Source organism: Peromyscus leucopus, chromosome 19 (genome assembly GCF_004664715.2).
Source record: "Peromyscus leucopus breed LL Stock chromosome 19, UCI_PerLeu_2.1, whole genome shotgun sequence".
NCBI classification, from domain to species: Eukaryota; Metazoa; Chordata; class Mammalia; order Rodentia; family Cricetidae; genus Peromyscus; species Peromyscus leucopus.
In genome coordinates, this window is record NC_051079.1 from 27,541,895 (window position 1) to 27,569,246 (window position 27,352).

At 46.1% G+C, this 27,352-nt stretch overlaps 1 protein-coding gene across 4 annotated transcripts in view; it reads right to left on the bottom strand.

The window, feature by feature from the left end:
• Positions 1 to 11,449: 11,449 nt before the first annotated feature.
• Positions 11,450 to 27,352, bottom strand: part of Fgf1 (fibroblast growth factor 1) — a 97,791-nt gene continuing 81,888 nt past the window's right edge. For 3 of the 4 annotated variants that reach the window (XM_028891588.2, XM_028891589.2, XM_028891590.2), the window contains 2 exons: positions 19,030 to 19,133; positions 11,450 to 13,392 (listed from right to left, as the gene is read on the bottom strand). In XM_028891588.2, coding sequence (XP_028747421.1) covers positions 13,198 to 13,392; positions 19,030 to 19,133 — 299 coding nt within the window. In that variant the 3' untranslated portion in view covers positions 11,450 to 13,197. The remainder of the gene's footprint in view (positions 13,393 to 19,029; positions 19,134 to 27,352) is intronic. The other variant, XM_028891591.2, reaches the window with a different exon arrangement.

Genomic DNA, 27,352 nt, shown 5'->3' on the forward strand with positions numbered 1-27,352 from the left:
TTTTATTATTAACTATATATTTATTTTAATGTATAATTTTATTTCATATTTTAATTGAAATAGAACTCATCACCTCTCCCCCCGCTTCCCACTCTCTAGCCTCTCCCAGGTATCCTCCCTTCAACCCTTCCCATCCCCCTCAAATTGACAGCCTCTCTTTCTTTGATTGCTACATACAGATGTATATACAGTCACAAATATATAAATATACCTGCTGAATTAGTTTTTGTTGCTGGTGTATATGTGGTTTCCAGGCTGACCACACTGCACTGGACAACCAGTAAGGGGACTCATCCCTGGAAGAGACTTTGCCCAGCAGTCTTAGTTACCTGTTGTTCTTGGTCTACAGGTAGGACCCTGTGAAATTTTCCCCTTCCACGATAGCATGTCTATTGATATTGCCACTGTTCCAGTCTGGTTTAGGCAGCCATTTCAAAGAGAGGCCGTTTCACCGTGACTTCCTGGTAGACCAGCTCTTACACTCTTTCTGCCTCCTCTTCCTGGATGTTCCCTGAACCTGCACTGCAGAGCCGTGATGGAGATATATCTCTTGGGGATGGACTCCCCATCATCTATTGATCTCTGCATTGTGTCCAGCTGTGCTTTTCTGTTTGCTGTAAGGAGAGGCCTCTTTGATGAGGTTTGGTAGCTACACTCAACCCAGTAAAGGTGGCTCATTCACAAAGAGAGCTTATGGGCTGTGGGTCTCTTAATGGATGCTTTTAAAAATGTGCATAGTCTACTGGCAATTAATAACTCTGTGTGAGCATTGTAGGCTCTCTTACTATGGCCCTGCAGTAGATGTAACTGATTCTATCTTAAATAATAAATTTATAATAAATAAATAAGTTGCCTGAGTTACAAATTCCATCATCAGATAATGGGCTAATGTGTCGAACAAGCCTTTGAGAAGCAGTATGAAATTGGGCAAGATTTGGGGAATGAGGCACTCACCAATAAGTTCCAGCAAAGAACTTCATTGGGCTCCACTGTCATCTCCAGGCTTTATATATAACTAACAGTTATTGAGAAGTATGGTATTGACTCCGGGCAGTGGGGGTGCATTCCTTTAATCCCAGCACTTGGAAGACAGAGGCAGGAAGATCTCTGAGTTCAAGGCCAGCCTGGTCTACAGAGCAAGTTCCAGGACAACCAAGGCTACACAGAGAAACCCAGTCTCAAAAAAACAAACAGCAAACAAACAAAAACAAAAAACCAAAACAAAACAATAAAAGAAGTATGGTATTGTATGTCTGTGATCCCAGCACTTGAGGGGTTAAAGAAAGTGGGAGCGGAAGACTAGTCTGGACCACATAACAAGAGACTGTTTTTTAAAAAAATATTGAAAGACTGCACAAGTGATTGAATGACCAACCTCACAAGTATCCTCCCTCCTGGAATGATGTCAGACTGGTGACAGGCCAGGGAGTTGGAAGGCTGAGGGTTTTCCTGCAGCTCATCCATATGGACTACACACAGAGGAGGCAGGTGGAACCTGGGAAGCAGAGCCTGTGCCTTCAGATTCCAAAAGCCTCGGAGAATCACAGGGCTATAGGTACTTATGGCCTGACCTGGTTGGGGACAGGTATTGCTACACACTGGGTCCCAGAGGGGCCAGCTCTGAGATGAAGGTAAGTGTGTAGCAACTTAAGAGTTCTCTGGGCCGGAGAGGAAGAGAAAGCAACAAGTAGGGTGCAGGGGAAGTTGAGTAATGTCCACAGAGTTCGGAAACCAGAATGTTCTTTCAGAGCTGTCTGTAAAGGTGTGACCTTGGGGATGGATCTTCTTTTAAGGGTCATCTCTGGGCTGTTTGTGTGTGATGCTCCCAACAGCCAGAGGGTGACTCCTGACAGGGCTGGGAACACAGCACAGAGTTTGCCCACGTCTATCATTATGAGAGAGTCTCTTGGAGTGGCAGATGTCCATCACTCTCTGTGGGTGTGTCTTCCCTGGGCTTAGAATGTCTTCACTGTTATCAAAGTTTTTTTCTTTATATTAAACAAAAGCTAAGCCAAGCCAGACATGGTGGCACATGCCAGTGACGTCAACACTTGGGAGGCTGAAGCAAGAGTGTTACTGCAAGTTCACAACCAGTCTGAGCTATACATAGCTGAGTTAGAGGGCAGCCTGGGCTACACAGTAAGACCCTGTCTCAAAACAGTTGGGTTTTTGTTTGTTTGTTTGTTTGTTTTCTAAAGCAAATTAAATCAAAGACACATCCTTGCTAATTCTCATTTAAAATACTAGATCAGAGAAACTAAATGGTACTTGAGCTATCTGAAGATATCTGTATTTCCTTTTATAGCCTTTCTTGACTAAACAAACCTAATTTATTTGCCTGTTTTTCTTTTTTTTAATGTGTTTTTTTTTTTTGGGTCCTCCTGCAGTTAGTTATCTGTTATAATTCAGTAAACTTTATTTAAAAAGCCAGTTTCTCCACTCTCAGGCAGTATTTCCTCTCATTATTTCATTTCATCTCATTTTGTGGTACTAAGGCTTGAACCCAGGACCTTGACTGGGACAGTCAAATCTTCTATCACCAGGCTACATTTCCAGCCCATTCTCCCCTGAGTCTTTTAAATTGAAAAACTCCACTTACTATGCAGCGTCTAGAGTGAGATATCTTGAATTACCCACATGTGGACTAACTGGTCAGACTACAATGGGAAGTAGCGTGGCTTAGGCCTTCGTAAGCTTGAGGTCAACTGAGATTCTCATGTCTTTTTCTACATAGATTGCTTGCAGCTCAACATTTTCAACTGTGGATTCATTAAGTTTATCGACAAGGTCACTGGACAAAGAAGCTGAATGGTCCCTTGTAGCCTTACTTTATTTCATGCCATTCATAACCAGATTTGTTGTAAAAAAGAGTAAAAATCTGATGTCTGTTCAATCCCTGTGGTGTGCTAGACACACTATTTCAAAGTGCCTGTATCCTCCATCTTGTAATCCTCCCATCACCTTGTGAGGTTGATCGGTTTATGATTTGCCTTTTATTGAGAAGGTACTGGAAGCACCCACGGATTAAGAGTAACCTCAGATTGAGTGTACTGTGGATTAAGTATCAGTAACTTTCCCAAAGTTACAAGTCAGTTAATGGAGGAGCCAAGATTTCATGTCTGGCAGTCTGGTTTCAAAAAAAGTCTTCTTGATCTAGATTGATTTAAAATTTTTAGATTTATTTATATTTTGATTTTGTGTAATGAGTGTTTTGCCTGCATGCATGTGTATTAGTCACTTTTCGTTCACTGTGATAAGACACCATGACCAAGGCAACTTATAGAGGGAAAGTTTATATGGGGCTTATGGTTCCAGGGGCATAGGAATCCATGGCCATTGTCTTAGTTAGGGTTTCTATTGCTGTGAAGAGACGCCATGACCATGACAACAGTTACAAGAAAAAACATTTAATTGGGACTGGCTTACAGTTTCAGAGGTTTAGTCCCTTATCATCATGGTGAGCAATATGGCAGCATACTGGCAGACACGGTGCTGGAGAAGGAGCTAAGAGTTCTACATCTTGGTCCTCAGGCAGCAGAAGGAGACTGTGCCACACTAGGCCTAGCTTGAGCATATCGTACCTCAAAGCCTGCTTCCACAGTGACACACTTCCTCCAACAAGGCCACACCTCTTAATAGTGCCACTCCCTAAGGGTCAACCATTCAACCACAGGAGTCTATGGGGCCCATTCCTATTCAAACCACCACAACCATCATGGCAGGGAGCATGGCAGCAGGCAGGCAGGTGTGGCATTAGAGCAACAGCTGAGAGCTCACATCTTGATCCACAACCAGGAGGCGGGGAAAGCACATTGGGAATGACTCAAGTCTTCTGAAACCTCAAAAGCCTGGCCCCAGTGACACACTTTCTCCAACAAGGACATACCTCCTATTTGTTCCCAAGTAGTTCCACCACTTTTGAACCACATAGTTGTCTTAGTTAGGGTTTCTATTGCTATGAAGAGACACCATGACCAGAGCAACTTATAAAGGAAAACATTGATTTGAGGTGGCTTGCTTATGGTTCAGAGGTTCAGTCCATTATCATCATGGTTGGATGCAGTGTGCAGGCAGACATGTTGCTGACTACATTTTGATCAGAAGGTAACAGGAAATGGATTGTCTGTCACACTGAGCGAAGCTTGGGCAAAAGAGACCTCAAAGCCCGCCCCCACAGAGACATGCTTCCTCCAACAAGACCACACCTACTCCAACAAAGCCACACCTGCTAATAGTGCCACTCCCTTTGGGATGATGGGGGCCAATTGCATTCAAACTACCACAATAGTCAAACACATGAGCTTCTGAGGCCATTCTCATTCAAATCACCATAGAATATTTCATCAGGGGACATTGGATCTGCTGGAACTAGAGTTACAGGCAGTTGTTAGCTACCGTGTGGGTGCTGGGAATCGAACCTGGGTCCTCTGCAAAAGTGACAAGTACTCTTAACAGCTGAGCCATCTCTCCAACCCCAAGGTTATTTAAATTAGGTGACAACTAACTGAAGACAGAACACACCAGTGGCTCTTCTGAGATGATCAGAGGGATTAGAGAGATAATAACTTTTGCCGTTTATTTATTTATTTATTTATTTATTTATTTTAAAACATGGTCTCACTATGTAGTCTTGAGCTCATAATCCTCCTGCCTCAGCACCCTCTAGTGCTGGGACCACTGGTGTGCACCATTGTGCCCACCTGCCAGTAACATTCTTCAGTTTGAAGGAACTTAAAAATGACATCACTTTCATAGAGATTTTCTCCAGCACCATGTTTTCTAAGAGGAAGGACCATACTTTTTTTTTTAATCTTCAAACACTGTAGGTCTAGCACAGTGTGTAAGCTATGAGTATGCCTTGTCCATTTATTACCTATCTGCTCTTAACACTCCCCCCCCCCATCCTTACCCTCACCCCCCCACCCACCCCCCACCCTATTCCGCTCTTTCTTTCATGGTGATGCCGGAGCAGGACTCTGCAAACGGTTCTCCTCCACCAGGGTTGTGAAGTTTGCCAGTAGAGGGCGCTGGAGGGACACTAAGAGAAGGGCTTTTCTTTTGGGTTCTGGGACTTCCCTTCTTGCTGGGTGCAGTGCCCACAGAGACCTGGCCGGTGGTGCAGTCTTGGTAAGTTATTACTGTCCAGAAAACGGCATCGACAGAGCTTCGCCAGCACTCGGATCGGAAGCTTCCTAAAACACCATCCAGTGGGCTCCAGACACATCTTCTCGGTACAGCCCACATCTCTTCCTTGAGAGGACACCAGTTTCAAGTTTATTCCTTCCTTGAGTTCCTTCCTCTCTTCAGCCCTGGGAATAGTAGCTGCTCCTTGCACCTGCCTTTCCAGTATTCCTCAGGGATCTCTTTACCTCTCTTAGCCATTAACATCTCCCTGTTCACATTATTGATGTGAATGCTGTCTCCTGCTTGAACGCTGACTCATATGAGGGTAGACAGTAAATGATTAATAAGTGGATGTGTTAGTGCACCATCAGGGATAGATGCTTCTACTTCCTGTTACTGCCTTTGAGGATGGCATGGGGTGCTCTCTGCCCGCTCAGATTTGCCCCAGAGGTCCAAGTGTCGTGCACATTTTCAAGCAGTCTTAAACCCCACCTCTCTTTTCAGTCAGGGAAATGTTGCATGACAGTCTGGTAGCACCGCATTTCCATCTCATTTGCTCTCTCTTCACAGTCTTCCTGGAACGCCTATAGTGTCCGGAAAGACTGGCCCACTCTAAAACTTACCACACCATTGTCTGGACATTTTTTAAGGCAGGTGTTCTATTTTGAGAGTGTCGTAGATTATCCTATTCATTTCCACAGGAAACTGCTGGATGCAGTTGGTATCCCCTGGCTCTCAAAGTCCTGCCTTTTCACCTCACACAGAAGAAGAAGGAACAAGAATATTCCTCTCACCTGCTTCAGAGAAGAAAGTGTTTTGGCTAAGGCATGTGGGTAAGAGAATCTAACATCTATCTTTTGCTTTTGTGTCCTTGGGCCAGACTATACACATTGTTTTTCCTATGACAGGAAAATGTGAAATGTGAAAATCACAATGAAGTCTGTTTCTGCATAAATTGCCTTTCTACATTCACATCCTCAAACACTTGGACCAAGCGAATCAGTTCCTTAAACCGAATAGAGTTCCCAGCAGAGAGGACCCAACCCTTCATTAAGGCTGGGAGAAAAGCGCAGCTGGGACAGGGTGAGGTTTTGCTTGTTTGTGTAATAAAACGGACACCAGTGTTTAGCTGCTGCGTGTGTAAATTTAGCCCGTGTGGTGCAATGGGGTAGGAGGAGGAAGTAATTTGGGAAATACCTCCTCCCCACATCACAAACATTTATATCCCATCAGAAGACCCCCAAATTTGGTCCTATAATATGCGATTGGATGAGGCAAACCCGTCTGGCTTCAGGCAGTGTGTGACCTCATTTCTTGTTTTAATAGCCAGGGTGTAAAATGTCATGGTCACTATGTCAGTTGCAAAGTGGAACCAACGTTTCAGTGAGATTCCAGCAGTCATCTAGCAGAGGTTCCCCCAAAGCTGAGGGAATGTCAGTGGAGTCAGTGTGCTTGCCGGGTGTCCCATCCCCATGCCTCCAGCTCCAGCTGAAATGTAGAATAAGTTTCATGTGCAATGGCAAAAGGAGGTTCCTCCAAGGGAGCAGAGGACAGGTTTGGGAAGGGGATTATGTCATTCATTTTAATGGTGGTGAAAGAAACTACCACTAGTGCTTTTGAGATGGAGAATACATAGGTCTCACAGTTCATTTGGGCTTCAATCTTCCTGTAGTATCATGATTGCTCCTAACTGCTGTGGGATGTTCTGTATGCTCTGAATGTGTTGCTGTGATTGGTTAATAAATCAAGTGCTGATTGGCCAGTAGCCAGGCATGAAGTATAGGCGGGACAAAGAGAGAGGAGAATTCTGGGAAGTGGAAGCCTGAGTCAGGAGATGCTGCCAGCTGCCAAGATGAGAAGTAACATGTAAGATACTGGTAAGCCACAAGCCATGTGGCAAGATATAGATTTATAGAAATGGGTTAATTTAAGATATAAGAACTAGATAACAAGAAGCCTGAGCCATTAGGCCAAACAGTTTAAATAATATAAGTGTCTGTGTGTTTATTTGAGTCTGAGTGGCTGCTGGCCTGGGCGAGACTGGAGATAACTTCAGCTATACCTAACAACTTTTGTGGGCTGGTGAGATGGCTCAGTGGTTAAAGTGTTCACAGTGCAAGTGTGAGGATGGAGTTTGATTCCCCAGAACACACACAGATGCCAGATGAGTATGATGGCCCACTTGCGATAAGTCCAGCTTCAGAAGGTAAAGACAAGGTATCCCCCAGAATAAGCCAGTTAGCAAGACTAGCTATATCCATGAGCTCTGGGTTGACTGAGAGACCTTATATCCATAACTAAGATGCAGCAGTGATAGAATATTGTTGCTTGGATTCTAACAGCTCCCTCAGAGGAGGGGGTGAGAAAGCGCAGCGTCAACAACACAGACACTGGGAGTCCACTGAAGGCAAATAATGAACTCATTTAATCAATAACAGGGAAGGCCTTATATACCCTCCTCCCAGTGCCCAGTCTGTGTGGTCATCCCTCATTGGCTTGACATGATCAAGAATCTGACATCGATCAGGAATTCTGACAGCTCCTGTTGCTAGGCCCTCAGGCAGACCCCAGGTTGGCTCTTAAGGAGTATGTTATGTGCATGCCTTGGCAACTGGTCTGAGCCAATTTCCTTGACCCTATGGGCCTGTCCTACTACAGAGTATGATCTTCAACAACAACCTTGGAACTTTACACGTATGCCCACACACATGGGAATACAGTACCCCTCCAGGTATGCCCACACACATCCAAAAAACATGCACACTCATGTGCACACCACACATATACAGATGAAAATGGAAACAGAAAAAACTTAATTTGTGAAAAGTACAGTCAAAGATACCTTTTTGCTGTTGTTTGATGGACCACTATTCTTATTTTAACCAATATGACAAGAATCGCCCTGTGCTTTGGGCCTGTGAGTCCTCTCTCCAGCCGTTCAGAAAACAGGAAGTCCATCATATAAGCATCCAAAGTGATTATATCATTTCTATTTTGCTCTTTGTAGTCAAGTGCACACCCAAGAGGGGCAGTCTCAACTGTCCTAACCCCTCAAACATTTAAAAGGCACAGGGTTGCCTTCTAAAAGTTGGCTCACCAAAAATGGGAATTTCAAACTCTGTGTATAGGCTGCATTGTGGCAGCAGTGGTATTTACCTCATGCTGGTAAATTTTTTGTGTGTTTTAGATAGATGATAGGTGAGAAGATCATTTCCAGAAATTGATATTTAAAGTCCCTAGGTTTATAACCTTTTCCTGGCTCAGCTATTTTTATGCATTTCATAGAAATTATAATGAAATAGAACGCTGAGGCCAAGAATTAGAGACTTTATAGACTGTGAGAGTCAGGGAGGGGATGATCTTAAGACCTAAAGTGTGAGAATTCTCAAGGAAGAGGAAGTAGGCCTGAGTCTCCAGGATTTCCACAGCAGAAATGAGCTGGACCTGTCCTGGAGGCCACAGCAGATGCTTGGGGCATCTCATCATTTTGTTCATTTTGCATCACTCATGGATCAGGGAACTCACTAAGCATTGGAACAGATGGTGCCTGTATCACAGGATGTCCCCTTGTCCTATTTATTCGAGAATGAACCATGTCTTTGTAAACACTACAGTCATAGTGCAGAATCATAATTGGGCCTCTTCATCTCTGGAAAGGAGAATGGTTGCTTTAAGCTAGCAGTTTTCAAACTGTGGTTGTGACCCATTAAAGTTGTGGTCTGGAACTGAGCTATGCCTGACCTTTTAGTTCACAGAAGGAACACAATGTACCCCATACTTTTTGTGAAATTGTGTTTCAGCCGGGTGTATGTGTAAGGGTTTCCATGTCCTGGGTTATAATGGCAGGGGGTGAGGGTACTCCAAAAAGCTCTGAAGTACCACTCCAGACAACTTACAGTATTATTATTGTTATTATTTATTATTATTTGGGGGGCATGCATGCCATGGTGCACTTGTGGAGGTCAGAGGACAGCCCTATGGAGTGGATTCTCTCCTTCACCTTTATGTGAGCTCCGGGAATTGAACTGGGGTTGCCAGATTTGCCCAGCAGTACCACTAACTCCCGAGTCACCTTGCCAGAACTTCATGCAGTGTTAGAAGGAGAAGGACTGACTCTAATGATAGTGAGTGCAGGCTGCCCCTCTGTTTTCTTTCTGCTCTTTTGTGGTGCTGGAGATTGAACCCAGGGCCTGGAGCTTGCTGGGGAAGCCCTCTCCCCTCAGCTAGGTGGTCCATGTGCATGAGAGAGAGAGAGAGAGAGAGAGAGAGAGAGAGAGAGAGAGAGAGAGAGAGGGGGGGGGGGGGGGGGGGGGGGGGGGGGGGGGGGGAGAGAGGGGAGAGGGAGAGAGAGAGAGAGAGAGAGAGAGAGAGAGAGAGAGGAGCACTTGAGGACATTAACTGCCATATGCTAGGCAACAGAGTGCTTGTTCTTAATTCTCACATCCCATCTTAAGACAAAGTCCTTTGACATTGACCTAAAATTTTAAGTAAATCCTTAATTTTTTCAGTTCATAATATCTTTGCCTAAGCAGAAGCCTGTCAGCTTGACAATAGCAATGTGATCTCACATACTGTGTCCAAGGGAGGAAAAAAGTCCCCTAGTCATTAAGAGTGCTTGCAAGTTTGTAGATGATTCCCCTTCCGGAGACCTAGAAGCTCCCTTGTATTGCCTTGTTTCCAAACAAGGTGAAACTGTTTCTCCCTTAGCTTTTCTCAGTAGCCTTTAGTGTCTCCTATCTACAGAAGACGATGCAGCTGACTCTCTGGGATGCCCGATGTCACCTCGGAGATGCCCAGTGTCCTTCCACAGAGAGATGCTCAGAAACCCGAGACACGTCAGCCATTAACACAACATTTATTAATATCTATAAGATGCAGTGTGGTACAGTGGGGAGGGATGGGGTGGAGTCGGCAACGTCAGGCATCGTCTTCATCAGAGCCTGCTCTGCAGCCACGGACTGCGGTTGCTTTCGGCAGTAGCCTCTGCAGAGCTGAGCACTTGGGTTTCACTGCCTTCAACGCTAAGCAGGGGCCTCGTCTCCGATGGCAGCTGAGGCACCAGTTAGTTTTCTGTCCGGACACACTGCTGCTGGCCATCGGGGGAAACGCCCAGCTCCGTTTCTGGTATGTTACTGTCAGAAGCCCATATGCTCCTCACACTGTGTAGGGAGCGTTGGGTGCCTTGTCACAGTCAGCTTGGAATTGTGAGTGCGTGTGAGAGGCACATGACAAGCAGATGGCTTCAGGACTTAACTATGGAAGAGAGTGCATAACTGAACGTTCCCACATTCAGTGTCCCAGACAGCCCGGGGACCGGCTTACTGCTCCCTTTCTGCAAGATCTGACAGCTCTTTTCCTGATTTGAAACTAGTCCACCCCCTGTGAGACAGACACAGGGTTAACATCGAAAGTCCTGGGTTTACCTTCACCACGCTTATCCCCTCTCGCTTTGTTGGGGGTTATCTCCCATTGGGAGTTTCTAGAACATACTATTGATTCATTGATTCAGTAGGAATCTGTGTAGTCCGCGCTTTAACTTGACTGGAAGAAATGAATCCAGAGCATCTCCCTTTATAAATACATGCCCAGGGAGAGGGTACCAGACCGACATGGTCCCCAGGGGCCACTGTCCAATGCCTGACACACACTGGGCCTGGCCTGCAGTAGCTAATGGGCAAATACTCGGATAGTGACTTGGTTGATTGTTAAGGCCACAATGCACAGCGGTGCTTTGAGTCTCTGAAGTCACAGACCCCAGCTCATCGGTGTGCAGTGGTTTTAAATTTGTCTTGGCCAATGTTATACTTGTGTTTGGTTCATATAATAAAAACTACTTACTATTCTAAGATTCGTAGATTTCTTCTCTGTACACTTTTACTGGCCAAATCTTCAAATCGTTATATATACAAAGACATGGTGAGCCATACTGTATCATCACTAGTGTGCCTGAGATTTACTAAAACAAAACAGAATCATATTATCCAAGTTATAGACTAAAAAAAAAGGTCATGAATCATCTTATTGTAAGAAAGCAAAACATTTTCATGATTGTTATTAATTTTTTTTAAAAGACAGGGACTCTATCTATATATCCCTGGAACTTGCTGTGTAGAGCAGGCTGGACTTAGTCTTACAGAGATCTACCTGCCTCTGCCTCCTGAGTGCTGGGATTAAAGGTGTGCACCAACTAGCCTGGCAGAACGTTATTATTAACCATGTTGTCAAATAACTCAGTTCAGTTCCTCCATTAGCACTTTGAACTCTCAAGAGTTTCATCATCTGTTTCCTATCCTAAATATGACAGTGTAGTTAGAAGGATTTTTTTAAGGAATAATTCCTTTAGATCCTTGTCAAACAAGTGAACACTGCCATTGGTTTTAATCCACAGCCACCATATCATTGCTTTAGATTAAAAAAAAAAAAGTGTGCATGTCTGAGTGTGTGTTTGTACATGTGCATGCAGTACCTCTGGAAGCCAGAAGAGGGCAGCAGGTCCCTGGAGTTAGAACCAGGTGTGAGCACAGGGATGTGAGAGCTGGGAACTGAGCTCCTATGCTTTGCTGGAGCAGTATGCACTCTTAACCACTAAGCCATCTCACCAGCCCCTAGATACCTGTTTTTAAAGCACAGTAGAAGACAAAGAGGAAAAGCCTCGTGAATAAATGTAGTGTGTTAGAGAACTAAGTAGCTTACCTCCTATGCAGTTATTATCATTCTCTGTGGCTGAATGAGAATCCATGTAATTCCTTCAAGCTATATAAAATGCGACAAAAACATAAAGTCTCACAGTATACTGAAATGGCGTATGAAAGGCCTTTTCATGGCATTTGTGTCATATGTCAGAGATGAATAGTGTTTCTCATTTGCTGGCCACTTGGGCCAAGTTTACTTTAAGGGGAGGCCTGTTTGGAGAAATAATGGTAACAGAAATGGTCTCTTGGGAAAAGCTATTGGTGAGGTTTAACAGGTTTTTTTTTTTTGAAGTATACTTTCTATGTCTTCTAAGTGGGCATTTTATAGGGCACTGGGCCAAAGTGCCTTAAAACCATGCTTAACTACCATGGACACTGCCTGAATCTTCAGGGAGACCCAGGCAGTTGGAGGCAGAGGAGGGTGCGGTTTGAGCAACCTTTGTTTGAATAACATTTTTTTTCTTTTGAAAGCATGGTGGGGAAGCCGGCGTGGACCTGGGAACCCTTTTAAAACATAGAACTCCCACACCAGCCTTGTCAAATCAGGTTTTATATTCAAATCAAACCCTCAGAGGATCTGTATGTATGTATGATTTGGGGGCCATCATACTGGGACCCTAAAGCCCCTGTTTCTTGGTGGCCCAGCACACCATGTCATTCATGGCTTTGCTTTCTCTCTCCTTGTCCTCATGTCTGACATCTCCCTTTTGAGAGGCCAGCATCCACAGCTCTCACTGCTCCTGCACCCACGGCTCATCCCCTGACTGTAGATGTTTCCTCGGTGACTTGGGAATGACTGCTGGGCTGAGCTTCACCTTTTGCTTGGTGCTGAGACCCCACGCTTCTAGACTGTCCACGGAAACGCCACTCCCTTTTGGTTTTAGCTCTGTGCATGCAGGTGGGGGTGGGGGATTTCTGCCTCTACCATGGAATTCCTCCAGTCTCACTATCAACTTCTTTACTAATATCGGTGGGGTGCTGGTAGGGGGAAGGGTAGACCTGCTAGGTACTTGGGGTACTCAAACCAGGGCTTACTCAGTAGGAGAAAGAGCATGGAACTGAGGACCAACTTCTCAGACCCCTCTGGATGCTTCGCATGGCCCCATCTTTGTGTCGTGAGGTCCAGCCTGCAGCAGGTACCCCGAGGCAACTGGATATCCAAACCCAGACCTAGGCTGACCAGCCAGCTGGCCCCATAGAAGCAATTTGGTCCCTCTGTTCCAAACTGTGCTGCAGGGGGGAAAGGACTCAGCAGAAAAGTGAACTGGCTATTAGAAGCACTGCTTACAGATTCAGGCTCTGTGGGCTGGGGTTAGCGCAGCCAATGGTCAAGGGAACATTTTAGGGTCAACCAAAATAGGGAGCACCCAGACGGATCCCTCTAGTCAGAAGATACCGGCAGGGGGAGAAACAGGATTGCTTTCTGGCCATAGTGAGTCCGAGGACCACGCTTGCAGCTCCCGTTCTTCTTGAGACCCACGAACCAATTCTTCTCTGCGTGCTTCTTGGATGTGTAAGTGTTATAATGGTTTTCTTCCAGCCTTTCCAGGAACAGGCATTCTTCATCTGGTGTCTGCTAAAAGGATAAAAACCAGAGGGGGGCAGAAGCGTTAGTGACATTGAAATAGGGTTCCTCTTTTATTCACCAGCTGTATGGAAAATCTCCTCAAATTCCTTCCCACGCTGGTACTTTTCACTAAAAGGCTGGCATTTTTGCCCCAGTATGGTCATGAACACGAATACTTGTGTAAAATTTGCTTTGCACAGCCGGGCATTGGTGGCGCACGCCTTTAATCCCAGCACTCGGGAGGCAGAGCCAGGTGGATCTCTGTGAGTTCGAGGCCAGCCTGGGCTACCAAGTGAGCTCCAGGAAAGGCGCAAAGCTACACAGAGAACCCTGTCTCGAAAAACCAAAAAAAAAAAAAAAAAAAATTTGCTTTGCACATAAAAGCACACACTAGAGCTTCGACACATTTCTGTTGTTTTGAGATGGGCCTTGAACTCCTGATCCTCTTCTCCCTGCCTTCCACAGGCATGTGCCACCATGCCAGGCCATTTGGAAAAAGAGAAAATAATTTTACTTATTTTAATTGTTTGTGAAAAGAATTATACTCCTTTAAAAAATTTTAGTGTGTGTGTGTGTGGCGCGTGCTCACATTACCCACTCGTGGAGGTCAGTGTTGGAGCCCACTAGGTTTCCTAGTGGCTGTACCCAGCAGGACTGCATAAGAGGTTGATTGGACCATGGGTCTGGGTACCAGGTCTTTGTAAGACTTTAACTAGCAAGGGGGAGGTCTTTTGCTCCACCCCTTGGCATTGTTATAAATAGCCCTTTGGAATAAAGCTCTGGCCCGTTTGGATAAGGATCCAGGCCCACCCGTGTCTATCCTGTGTTATTTCTCTGTCTCTCTCCTCTGTATTTCTAACTAAGTCTCTTATTCCTGATTCCTCAAGAGTTCCTGGGGTAAATAAGTGTAGTGGATGGTCCCCCACAGGTCAGAAGACAGTTTGTGTGAGTCAGTTCTACATGTAGGTCCTGGAGATCAAACTCAAGTTGTCAGGCTTGACAGCTACCTTCTTCACTCATGGAGTCATCTAGCCAGGTCATGAATCTTAAGAAAATCACAAAGAAGCTGATGGTGGTGGCGAACACCTTTAATCCCAGCACTCGGGAGGCAGAGACGGGTGGATCTCTGTGAGTTCGAGGCCAGCCTGGGCTACAGAGTGAGTTCCAGGAAAGGTGCAAAGCTACACAGAGAAACCCTGTCTCAAAAAACAAACAGGGCTGGAGAGATGGCTCAGTGGTTAAGAGCACTGACTGCTCTTCCAGAGGTCCTAAGTTCAATTCCCAGCAACCACATGGTGGCTCACAACCACTTGTAATGGATCTGGTGCCCTCTTCTGGCCTGCAGGGACACATGCAGGCAGAATACTGTACACATAATAAATAAACAAATCTTAAAAACAAACAAACAAACAAACAAAAACCCAAAAAACAAAAGAAGAAAATCACAAGGGAGCCATGAGATGATGGCTCAGCAGATAAAAGCCCTTGCTACCAAATTGAACACTTGAGTTTGATTCCAAGGACCCACGTGGTGGAAGAAGGGAGCCAACATCCACAAGTTGTCATCTGTCCTTCACACTTGTGCCATGGCACACATCTCCCCCTGTTCTGCCCCACTAAGCAATGAATATATAATAAAGAGAAGGTCACAACTTCAGTTGAAAAAGGAAAAAAACCCAAAGCCCACCACCTACATGTAGGTAACTATGGGCGTTGGTTGGTTGGTTGGTTGGTTGGTTGGTTGGTTGATTGGTTGGTTGGTTGGTTGGTTGGTTAGTTGGTTGGTGGGTTGGTACAGTGCCAGAGATTAAATGCAAGACCTTGTACATTCCAGGCAAATGCTCCAACACAGAACTATGTTCCCAGTTCTAGACAACTGTTAACACTTCACGAATACCCTCCCCTATCTCTTCAGGTACATGTAGAATGTACAAGGAAGGCTCTGTGGATACAGAGTCACAATCTATCAAGGTCTTAGTCTATTTATTTGCTTCTTCTTTTTGCTTTTTTGAGGCAGGGTTTCTATATCTTACAGCCCTGGCTGTACTGGAACTCGCTTTGTAGACCAGGCTGGCTTCAAACTCACAGAGATCCACCTGCCTCTGCCTCTTGAAGGCTGGATTAAAGGCGTGCGCCACCGCCTTATCTGCTGTTTTAACATTGGGCAATAAACTAATGAAAGTGTATTCAATATCCCTCCCAAGGAAAAGTGAAGTGAAAATATTATTAATCATTTGTTAGTAAGGCTATCTTTCTGAGTGTGGCTTGAAGATAGGTATCAAATCTGAAATGCCCCTCCCTACCCCTGTGTCCCTCTACCCCTCTCTCCTTCTTTCCTTCTCTCTTCTCTTTTCCAGTACTGGGAATTGAACTTAAATCCTCCCACATGCTAGGCAAGTTCCTCCAGTCCCCAAACATGCATTATCTTTTTTTTTTTTTTTTTTTTGGTTTTTCGAGACAGGGTTTCTCTGTGTAGCTTTGCGCCTTTCCTGAAACTCATTTGGTAGCCCAGGCAGGCCTCGAACTCACAGAGATCCACCTGGCTCTGCCTCCCGAGTGCTGGGATTAAATGCGTGTGCCACCACCGCCCGGCAGCATTATCTTTAATGCAGCAATTTCCTGTCTAGGACTTTACATTTAGGAGGCAGTGGAATGAATGTAAAGTCCTATTTTGAGGGTGGGTTTTGAAGTATTGGCAATACAGTGGAAGATGTCTGTGGCAAGGTGATCATTGGAGGAGATCAAGTTCCCTCCTCACAGTAGAATCCAGTGCAGCTGTAGGCTTATTCAAATACCCAAGCATATTAATAATATGGTTACTTGGAAAACGTCTATCAGCTACATTTTACCTACAGTTTAAAGCAATGACGTGGAAACTCTTATATTTCACACTGTCCTTTTGATGACCCGCCTTATCAGACTGTACCTTTTTCAAGTCACATGATCCCTATGGACTCTCTTCAACCACAGTTAAGTTCTGATTCCCTGTCTCATGGTTTTTAATCAGATCATCCACTGTTCTTTATATGTGGACATCCTATTTGTTTTAATAGGATATAAGATCTACCAAACAGAGAAGGTGGAATCTTGTTAGCCTCTATGGTCTTTTATCTCCTCTTAGACCCAGCTTTGCAGATGATGACTGCTCACTACCTAGTGAGTGGGTAAATGGAATTCTTTTTTTCTTCCTGCTTGGGTAGGAGCCAGATTCCTGCTAAGCAAACAGTCTACTACTGAGCTACATCCCAGCCCCAGAGTTAGCTTTTATTAGCAAGGAACTATGCAACAGGAAGTGTCCACTTCTTATTCATTTATAGTCTAGGGAAATGACACCTGGGTGAGACATTGTGGATCCTTCTGGAACAAAATAGGATATAAATATAGTATTTAATTGAATGACTCTGCCTCTGGAGGAACTTGGTCCAGACACTTGTAATGGAGTACATTGTTGAGACAGAAGGAAGGAGGTGGTTTTAGACTGTGTGGGTTGTCGTGACCCTGTAGTAGGATTACCCCATGATGGCCATCAGTGGGTGTCCGGCCTGCATTCAGTGATGAAGGTGGGCACAGTCCTGTTCCCAGCCTGTTCTTCCTTGGCATAGTGGTGCAGCCGATGTTCAGAGTGGCTGAGTCACGGCTGAGGTGGCCAGTCATCTCAGGTACTGCATCTCTGAGCCAGGCTGTGTGTGTACTTGCTACACACTTGGCACAGTGCTGGGGACATGTCCCCCGGCTCTTGATTCATGCCTATCGTGGTGGTTGTTTCTATTTTTATATTTAGCGTGCTTTCCCCCACCCCAGTTACTTAGGTGACATACACTCATTGTAGAAAATTTGGAAAATACAGGAAGCCATTAGTGTGTTATAAACCCACCCACCTACCACCCCTGTAGATAACTATATTAATACTTTGTTATACAGTGTTTCAAACTAAAGTTTTCAAAATAAAAATATCCTTTCTACACAGACCACAAATCTGCATTAGAAGGGATGAAGACCTGTTTGCTCAGAGCATGAGACAGAGCTTTTAGCTGTGTTAGAATGTTTCTTTGTCAATGTGGTATATGTGAAGATTCTTAAGCAGGACATGCTAAGATCTTATTTGGATGAATTACAGTGATGGCCATGGTTGATGTAGGAGAGGGTTTTTTTTTTTTTCTGAGCCTTGAGAACACTGGTTTAAGGCAGTTCTCCTTCAACATTTATATTTAAGTGTAAAATATTAGAATAAATGTCAAAATGAATTTCAAATAGAAAAAGCCTAAAACCTTGCCATAATCTCTAAGACACATTGAGTATGTGGGGCTCACAAGCTGATCTTTTGTCTTAAAGGTGTCACCAGTGAAGTGTCTCCCAGGTGCCAGAAGCTGATGAGCACGTTCGGTGTTCTGTCTCCTTGGACAGTCTTGAGCCTATGTGAGGTAGATCCTGTCTGTTGCTATAGACAGGGCTCACAGTGGACATCCGACTTGTTAGATTAGGAGAGGCGTGAACTTCATTGGAGATGGAATGGTTGACTGATTGGATGGGCAACTGGAAGAACTGCCTGGAAGTCCGTTTCCCATGCAGCAGTCACTTCCCAACTCCAATCCCCTGGAGTCGCCTTTTCCCATGACAGCAGTCCATCTTCTGCCTCCTAGTGGGCAGTGGGAGAGCTGCACTTTGTTCTCACCCAGCAGGCTTCTTGTGTCTCTATGCTAGTTTGGCAACTGGGTACCACCAAAGGGCAGCCCAGACTAATCCTGCCTTCCAGCCTGCCTTTTTTTTTTTTTTTTTTTTTTTTGTAGCCATCTTCCCCAAAGGGAAGGATTGGGTCACAAGTTACAGGCAAGATTCTTATAAGTGTTTGGATACAGAGAAGGGATCTCAGAATCCAAAGCACTCCAAGCTGATTTTAACACTTTAGGTGATCCTGAAACAGAAGAGATTATCTGCAAATTTTCATACAATTTTTTAAAATGTTAAACTACTGTAATTTTGATTTTGATTTTTTAAAAGGCATTAAGAGAAAGTAACATGCTCAGTAACCCTGACCCATTTTCCAGTACCTATATTTTAAAAAAAAGGAAAGAAAAAGCCAGGCTTTGTGGTATGTTTGTCCCAGCACTGGGTATTGGAAGTCAGGCAGACCCTGGGGTTTTCTAGCTAGCCAGTAAGTTCCAGGCCAGTGAGGGGCCCTGTTTTTTTTCCCTCTTTTTAAGGTCAACAGCACCTGAGGACTGATACCCGAGGTTCTTCTGTGGCCCTCAGATGCTTATGTGCACACAGGTACACCTCCACACACAGGCAGGACATTCAGAGACACACATAGTTCTCACTCAACTCAAGAAGCATTTTTTTTGGGGGGGGGGGTTGAATGAACAAGGTAGGATTAGGTATTCTGAAATGAGTGCCCGACAAGTTGCCAAAGTACCAATCATCATTTCCTCCCTGCCTGTATGATAATCGGAGTATTTTGAGAGAATACCACAAGAAACTCTTTTATGTTTGTGCCTAAAATAAAGCACGGTGGAGGGTGGGAATCGTACTGGAAAAAATAACAAACAGAGCCTAATTGATGGTGTGTCATTTGCATCACCCTGTGTAACAAGACTTCTGGAAACCTCAAGCCTTGGCTGAGTCTGGAGGCGTCAGCCTCATACTTACTGAACCGTATAAAAGCCCGTCCGTGTCCATGGCCAAGTACTGGCCAGTCTCCGTACCCTTTATATACACTTCGCCCGCGCTTTCCGCACTCAGCTGCAGCTGAACTGGAATGAAAATAACACAAGCAAAAAGTCAACAAACACCGCACGTTGGCCAGGAGCCCCGCAGCCAGAACAGCCGGCTATGGAAAATTCTGCTTGTTCGTTTTGTAGCGCCCCGAGGATGAGCCCCCAGTGAATCAAAAAAATGGTAGTTCCTGTTCCTTTCTGCTCCAGGGAGGGCTGTTCACGGGGAGCTGCATTCCTGAGAAAAAGAGAGACAAAGGCTAGCTTGGGCAGCCCATCTACCCTGTGCATACCTGCCCAGTTCTTCTGTCCTCCCCCTCTGTCCCCTGAGGGGACATCATTACAGGGAGAGGTGATACTGGTTTCCCTAGTTCTGATCCCCAGAGGTCTTGGAGTCCTGTGGAGCAGGCAGTGGCAACAGCTTTGGCTGTCATCCTGCTGGATAGGGACACACCTTCAAGGCAGAGGGACATGCTGGCAGAGCACTAATGTTTTAAACCCAGACACTGTTCTTTTCCTGGAGAGGAGAGAGTTCCAGGGAGTCAGGGCTCACCCACAATGAAATTGAGTGAACCCCTCAACCTCCAGGGCATCCCAGATAGGGCCCTGGCAGAGAAGTGCTCAGGAAGGGGAAGGAGTTACCCATTTTACCCATACACGCAGGGACAAGAGCAATGTTCTCAACCGGGGCCCATTTTCTTCCACAAGGGATGCCTAGAAAAGTCTGGGGGGTTGTCTGTGTCATGACAGCTGAAGGGGAAGGAGCAGGCTACTGGTCCTAGTGGACAGAGGCCAAGCATCTGCAAAACATCCTCCAGTGCAGAGAGCAACCCCTAAAGGTCCTGGAACCCATGCTGAGACACCTTACGACTGAAGGCAAGGATTGCGAGTCACTTGAGACGTATATCACCATGTGTTCTGGTTGATCCTTCCAAGGTGCCTTGGGTAGTGATGGACACATATCAGAGGCTAACACCCAATGGATTATTATTGTTTTGCTTGTTCACCTATGAAGGGAGGTATGTTAATGGTTCATCCTTGGGAGCTAGAATGAATTCTGAACTCCTCTGGACAATTTCTTTAGTCTCTAGACTGTCACAACTGTTATTCTGACTTGGAGTGAGAGGGCCAGAATAAGTATAGAAAGTAGATTAGTGGTGGCCATGGCCCGGGCAGGGGTCAGGATTGTGACAGGAAAAATATAGTTGAGAGATGTGTGGGTGTTACTTTGCTTCTATTCGAAATGAAATAGGGGTCAGGATGGCAGCCCAATAAGCAGGGGGTGGGTTGGAGGGCAACAGACTTGACAGATTTCGCTGTGGGTCCATTTAGACCCCTCCCACCCTCCCTCAGCACAGTGATGGATATGTAGCTTCAGTACAGTGATTGATATGCAACTTCAGTGGCCGAGGTCCTGGCCCTCCCTTACTGTCCATACGCCTCATCCTAGGAGATGGAAGCACATAGAAAGCCTCCCTAGAGATAGTCCACGTGTGCGTTTCTAGAGCAAGCACATGCACGGATGGCCAAGTACTTAGGCTCCCTCTACAACAGTGTTAGTATCCTTTTCACACAGTCCTTTGCCCCTGGTTTTTCTTAACAACTGTCAGTGTGACAAGTTAGCTGTGTTCTTTTGTTGTTGTTGTTGTTGTTGTTGAGATCTGAAGTGTATGAAGAGTGTTTGCCCTGCGTGTGTGTCTGTGTTACCACTTGTGTGCAGTGCTCCTGGAGGCCAGAAGATGGAATCAGATCCTCTGGGACTGGATTTACAGACAGTTGTGAGGTGTCCTGTGGGTGCTGGGAATTGAACCTAGGCCCTGTGAGAGAGCAGCCAGTGCTCTTAATTGCTGAGCCATCTCTCTGCCCTCTCTAGCTTGTTTTTTTTTTTTTTTTGCCAGTTGACTTGTGCTCCATTCTGTAGCTATCGGTAGCCTAACGGTTGGCCACATCCTGACAGATGTGCTGGAGTTTCCCCCTTCCCCTCTGCTTTCCTCATCCTCCAATTCACACAAGGGTGACACATAGTTACATCACCCCTAGAAGATGCACCTCTGCATCCTCGGATCTGATGTAGAGACTCAAGACTTCCCCCAACTTCCTGTGGTGAGCCGAGTTCATTGAAATTACAGGAAGGGAGCTGGGAGCCACTGACTTCCATTCCTACTGGTCTCCCTAACTTGGGTCATCTCTGAGAGGATGGTCACGAGGCAGTCGGCCAAAGGACATCCAGGAGCTGCTCCCTCCAGCCTCACATCACTCACTTGCTTACTGTGCTCTACCTGTGTTAACTTTCAGTTCTTGTGTGTGTGTGGGGGGGGGGGTGGGTGTGGGTGTGTGAGCGCATGAGTGTGCACCTGTGAGTGTGAAGATAAGAGAACAATCATGGATGCTGTTCCTCGGGATCTCTCCACCTGGTTTTTTGAGCTAGGGTCTCTCAGTTGGCCTGGAACTCTCTCACTTGGCCTGGAACTCACTGGTTATGCCAGGCTGCAGTGAGCCCAGGCATCTGCCTGTCTCTGTCTTCCCCAGGGCTGGGATTACAAGCATGCATCGCCACACCCAGCTTTTCCGTGTGCATTCTGGGATTGACCCTGTGTCCTCACGCTGGCACAGCAAGTGTTTTCCTGCCTGAGATGTCCCCCCAGCCCTCACAAAACTCTTTTGTACCTAAGGAGCCTCGCGCATCCTATGCCCCTGTCTGGCATCTTCTCCCTCCAGACATTTATAAAGTGTACTCTGCTGTGGGGTGTTCTGTATGTTAAATGTGTTGCTCTGGTTGGCTAATAAATAAAACACTGAGTGGCCAGTAGCCAGGCAGGAAGTATAGGCAGGACAAGGAGAGAGAATAATTCTGGGAGGTGGAAGGCTGAGGCGGAGAGACACTGCCAGCCGCCGCCATGACAAGGGAGATGTAAGGTACCTGTAAGCCACGAGCCATGTGGCAAAGTATAGATTAATAGACATGGGTAAATTTAAGATCTAAGAACTAGATAACAAGAAACCTGCTGTGGCCATACAGTTTGTAAGCAATATAAGTCTCTGTGTGTTTACTCGGTTGGGTCTGAGCGGCTGCGAGACTGGTGGGTGAGAGAGATTTGTCCTGACCGTGGGCCAGGCAGGAAAACTCTAGCTACAGTACTCTCTTCCTCCTTCAGGCCTCTGCCTAAATATCTTCTCGGAGAAGCCTGCTCAAGTGTCTGTGACCCTCTGCCAGTGGGTCCTGTCTTCCCCTTCCCTAATCCCTGCCCCCCCCCCAGTGCCCATGTACTCCCTTCCTCATCCACCTTGTTATTTCCTTTCATATGCTCAGCACATAATTATTTTATTACTTAAAGCTTTATCCAGGAAGCAGAAAGAAAGGAAGGGAAGGAATTTTGTCTGTCTTATCTTGACTCCTTAGGTCCCTGGTGTAGGGTCTTACATAGAGTGTCCAGTTGGTATCAGCCGAGTGGATGTCATCAGGCTAATGTTGGCAGAGATGGTTCTGCCAACCACCCTCAACAAGCTGTGGTCTTTGAATTGTGCTCCCAGCACATTCTCTGGCGTTAATGGCGTCAAGATGAGAGGTGTTAAGGCTTGTGGCTAGACTCTGCCCCCAACTAGTGGAGTGACCTTGGCCAGGCTACTTAATCCATCTTGGGCACAATGATGGGTACTTTGGTTCCATGTCTATCAAGTTCTCTCCAGATCTGATAGTCTGTGAAGCATGTGGCTCAAGTATGATAGTGACGCTCCAGGAACAGAATGGCATGGTATGTCCACATAAAGGAATGCGGTTGTAGTGCATTCTAGGACATAGGTGAGTCTGTGGTTGCAGTGGTGTGAAAAGTCCAGAATAAGCAAATATATAAATATGATGAGTAGATTTGTGGAGCCCAAGGCTGGACAGGAATTGGAGTAGAGAACTCTTAACTTAATGGAAGAATCATGGTTAAGAGCCTGGGAGATTCTCTTTTGAAAATTAAAAATAATAGAGACATCTGTACAACCCTAAGAAGAAAAATTGTAAGGGCCAGTGAGACGGCTCAGTGGTTAAAAACCTCTGCAGTGCCAACTAGTGACCTGAGTTCAATCCCGGGATCCCACAGTAGATTAGTTCTTTTGAGATAGGGTTTCATGTAGCCCAGGCTGGCCTCAAACTTGCTATGTAGCCCAGGATGACCTTGAACTCTCCATCCTCTTGCCTCTATTGCCCAAGTACTAGAATTAGTGGCTTGTGCCACCACACTCCGTGAGGAAGGTTGGTTTGTTTGTTTTTTTAAAGCATTTCATTTCCTAGCTCTGTCTCTTGCTGCAGGGCTAGGTGAGGGCAAGTTCTTTCCTTCTGTGAAATCCCATCATGGCCATGGAAAGGCCTCACAGAAGTAAACAAGAGCTGGGACGTGCCTAGCACATGACTTCAGCCCTCAGCCAGGGATGGTATGCTGGTGAGCGTCAGCTCGAGAGTTTCCTCTATAAATATTATTTCTCCAGGATGTCCAAGTTTCGTAGCTCATTTTCACTGCGTTTCTTTCTGGCTGCGTTTCCTACACATATATTTCTGCGAGCAGGGCTGGCAGGAAGGCATGACGCCCAGCCTACACCGCGCATGTCCGTGACTGGGTGTCCAACCCTCTGATGGGAGACTCCATTCCGGTTCTGTAGACCTATGCCCTCCCAGCTGCTGGCTGCAGGGAACACTCAAGGTGGGGAGGAAGTGTGACCTCAGAAAGAGGCACACAGTACGCTCCTTCCTCCTATAACAGCAAAGGATTGTAAGCCATTTGGTGCCCCCCACCCCTACCCGTGTGTGCTAAAATTTGTGTTCATGAGTAAAAGCACAATTAAATATCGTCTCATGCCCCTACCCGCATCCCCGTCACTCTGCCCCTCTCTCGGTTGTCTCCCTTTGTTCTTCTAGACAAAAGCTGGAGATAACGTACAGCAAAGAAATTGTAGGGAAATAAGTGAATCCCTGCTGAAAAATGTGTAAGAAGCATGAGCTAGTGGATATAGCTCATGAACAGATGTGCGTAAAATGTAAAACTTACTAGACACTGTCAGGCATGTCCAGCAGCTGCCCTGGGGAGGCTGAGAAGGTGGTAGAGGACTGGGGACCCATAGAGGGAGGGTCTGATTCATCCCCATGCTCTCTCTATTTCTATAAAAATCAGTTCTGCAGCCATCTCTGGGTCCTGGGTGGATGGCATTTGCTGGTCTCTGGTCTGTATGCATATACTGCATGCTTTTGGTTTTACTGTATACACATGAGCTATTACAAAGATTTCATCAAAGAGTCGCCGTTCCCCACAATTCTCCCTGCCTTCCAGGGGTAGTAATTTTAAAGCTCTGTTTTTTTTTTTTTTTTTTTTTTTTGGTTTTTCGAGGCAGGGTTTCTCAGTGTAGCTTTGCACCTTTCCTGGATCTCACTCTGTAGCCCAGGCTGGCCTCGAACTCACAAAGATCCGCCTACCTCCGCCTCCCAAGTGCTGGGATTAAAGGCGTGTGCAACCACCACCCGGCTAAAGCTCTGTTCTTAGTCAATGGGCCCTCAGAACTACCCAAAGCTCTCCTCCTTTTCCTCCTTCCCTTCCTTCATTTTTCCCTTCCTTCTTTCTTCTCTCCCTTCCTCCTTCCTTGTTGTGTGTCTATGAAATGTCTGTGGAAGGTTGCATGCATACTATGATGTAAGTATGGAGGTCAGAGGACAGCTTCTTGGAGTCAGTTCTCTCCTTCCAAAACCTTTACGTGGGCTCTTCTAAAAAACAAACAAACACAGGTTTTAGACTTGCAAGCAAGTGCTTTGCCCGCCAAGCCACCTTGCTGCCCCCAAGACTCGATTCTTGCTCTTGGTGGCCTCTGAAGTGGTCTGTGACTCCGCTCAGGTTTGAACGCGGGGGATTTGTAAGAGGTTTGAGTACCAAAAGTACCATGGTCACAAAAACCCTACCTTCTCCATATTCAACACCCTCCACCAGGCAAGCACCTTGAGCAGAGAATCACACCCTCCTTGGGAGGGAGACCCTGACATCTATGAACAGGAAGGACAGCAGCCCTGGGCATTCCAAGTTGCTTATGAATGAAAACCAAAGTCTGTAGCTAGCTGAGTGCTTCCTTTAGCCCAGGTCTGAAATGGAGACAGCGAATTTTGATTTAGCAGAACAGGAAACAACTTTCGAAAGGTACTCTAGTGGTCGATAGGAAATCCAAAGCCTTATAAACATTGACTTGAAGAGGGCTGGGAAAGGCTTGTGTGGTAGTTTTTTTCTTTCTAAGTGACAGTGTGTCACTCTGGAGCCCAGGCTGACCTGGTACTTGCAGTGATTCTCCTGACTCGGGCTCCCAAGTACTGGAATGGTAAGCATGAGGCACCATATCTAGCTATTTGGTGGATCTGTGATGGTAACTATTCTAACAGAATCCAGGGTTGTACTTCTGTGTGTTTTGTTTTGTTTCTGGTTTTGATTTTGGTGCTGGGCATTGAACCCAGGACCTCATTCATGCTGAGCTTGGATGCTGGAGGGTGCTGGTTTGAGAATACAAAATCAAAATGTCAGCCTAAAATGGACACAATCACCTTGGTGGCTCATGCTCTTGTGTTCCATGCTCACTGTTCATCGCCCTGTGGTCTCTGCATGCTTACAGCCCCTTCTGAAGAGGAGCCCAGCACTTTCCAGGGCTCCACCAGCTTCCACCCGGGTACTTTTGCCTTGTGCCTAAGGAGTAGCTGGCATCTGCTTTCTTTTCTGTGACCATAACCTTCCACGAGGTCATAGCAGTAGCTTGTTCATAGAGAGGCACTTTGATCCCGTACTTTCTAGAGCAGAAAGAAGGGAAAAGAATCCAAGATGGCTAATGCCAAGAGCAGTGAGCTCTGGGACCCACACTCCATGTCCACCCCTGTCCTGCACTAGGGATTTTTACAGCTGAGGTGACAGCTGGTATCTTGGGCTGGGGAAGCCAAAGAGGAGGTCCTTGCTTGTGTGTGGCATGGCCTGCCCTTTATGCTTGCTGCCCAGAGAGAGGCCACAGAGATTACGTGCCCAGTTTATTCTGGGTTGGAGACTTCCCGGTCTTGGTTGTGTTTACTCAAAGTGAGGTCAGCCTCATTCAGAACTCAGCCAGGTTGTTTTATGTCAGTGGAGTTTATAATTAAAGTGTAACCACAAACCAGTCTTTGCAAAACATTAAAGACAGAGAAGGAGAAAAATGGACCAGAGGGGGAAAATTCCAGCGGTTTGAAATGTACATGAGTGTGTGTGTGTGTGTGTGTGTGTGTGTGTGTGTGTGTGTATACATATGGAAAAGACTTTTGCTAACATCTGTAAAGGTGTCTTGTCTTTTAACGTCTGGAAAAAAGTCAGAAAACTTTTTATTTAGTTCAGAGATAGACTGAGAGACATATGTGTGTGCATTCATATATATACTGTAGTTTCTCCAGAAAAATCCCTCTATAATCAAACAAGGGTCTTGAGTTAGACTCGGGGACCCAAGAGGCTGATACACCACATATGGCAGGCAGGAACATCCTGTTGGGAGGACATTCCTCTCTGTGGCCCTGACCCTCTCTCTGTCTATGGCAACAGGGCCTAGACCTCCCCATTGTGGTTCTTTAGAAAGCTGTCCTGACTTGGAGTCCAAGCTGGTGGTGAATATAATGCCTTTACCATTAAATGTGGAGTCCCATCAGACCAGACAACGGAAGTCTGGACTACCCCCAAACAGCATACAGGGAGGGATTTCACTGCAGTGTGGTCTGCCTGGATCCAGGGCAATGCAGTAAGATCCTTTGGACCAGCAAACTCCCCTGGTGCCTTTAGGATGTGGCTAGGTTTATAAATATTTGATTGGCACACACTCTGCTGAAGAACATTTCCATCTGTGTGGTGAGTGGTGCCGAGGATCTGCCTCCCTGACACAGCCTCCTTCCTACGGGCTGGGGAGGCTGGGGGCTGTAGGCTCCACAAGGAGGCTGAAAATTAAGGGATGCTTAGGAGTGTGCCATTCCTCTGCAGCTGCTGTTCCAGCTGTTGATCTTATGGAAGAGGAAAACCCGACATGCCTCCTCCAGAGAGGAAACTCTACCAGGAAGAGCAGACAGGCATAGAGCTCTTTGCTTTTTCTCTAGTGGCTCTGTCCCAGGGAAGTTAGATGGGAAGGGATTGCTGGGCCAGGTCCTGGACAGGCTGTGGCTCTGTCCCAGGGAAGTTAGATGGGAAGGGATTGCTGGGCCAGGTCCTGGGCAGGCTGTGGCTTTATGCCAGGTCTCAGGAGCTCCA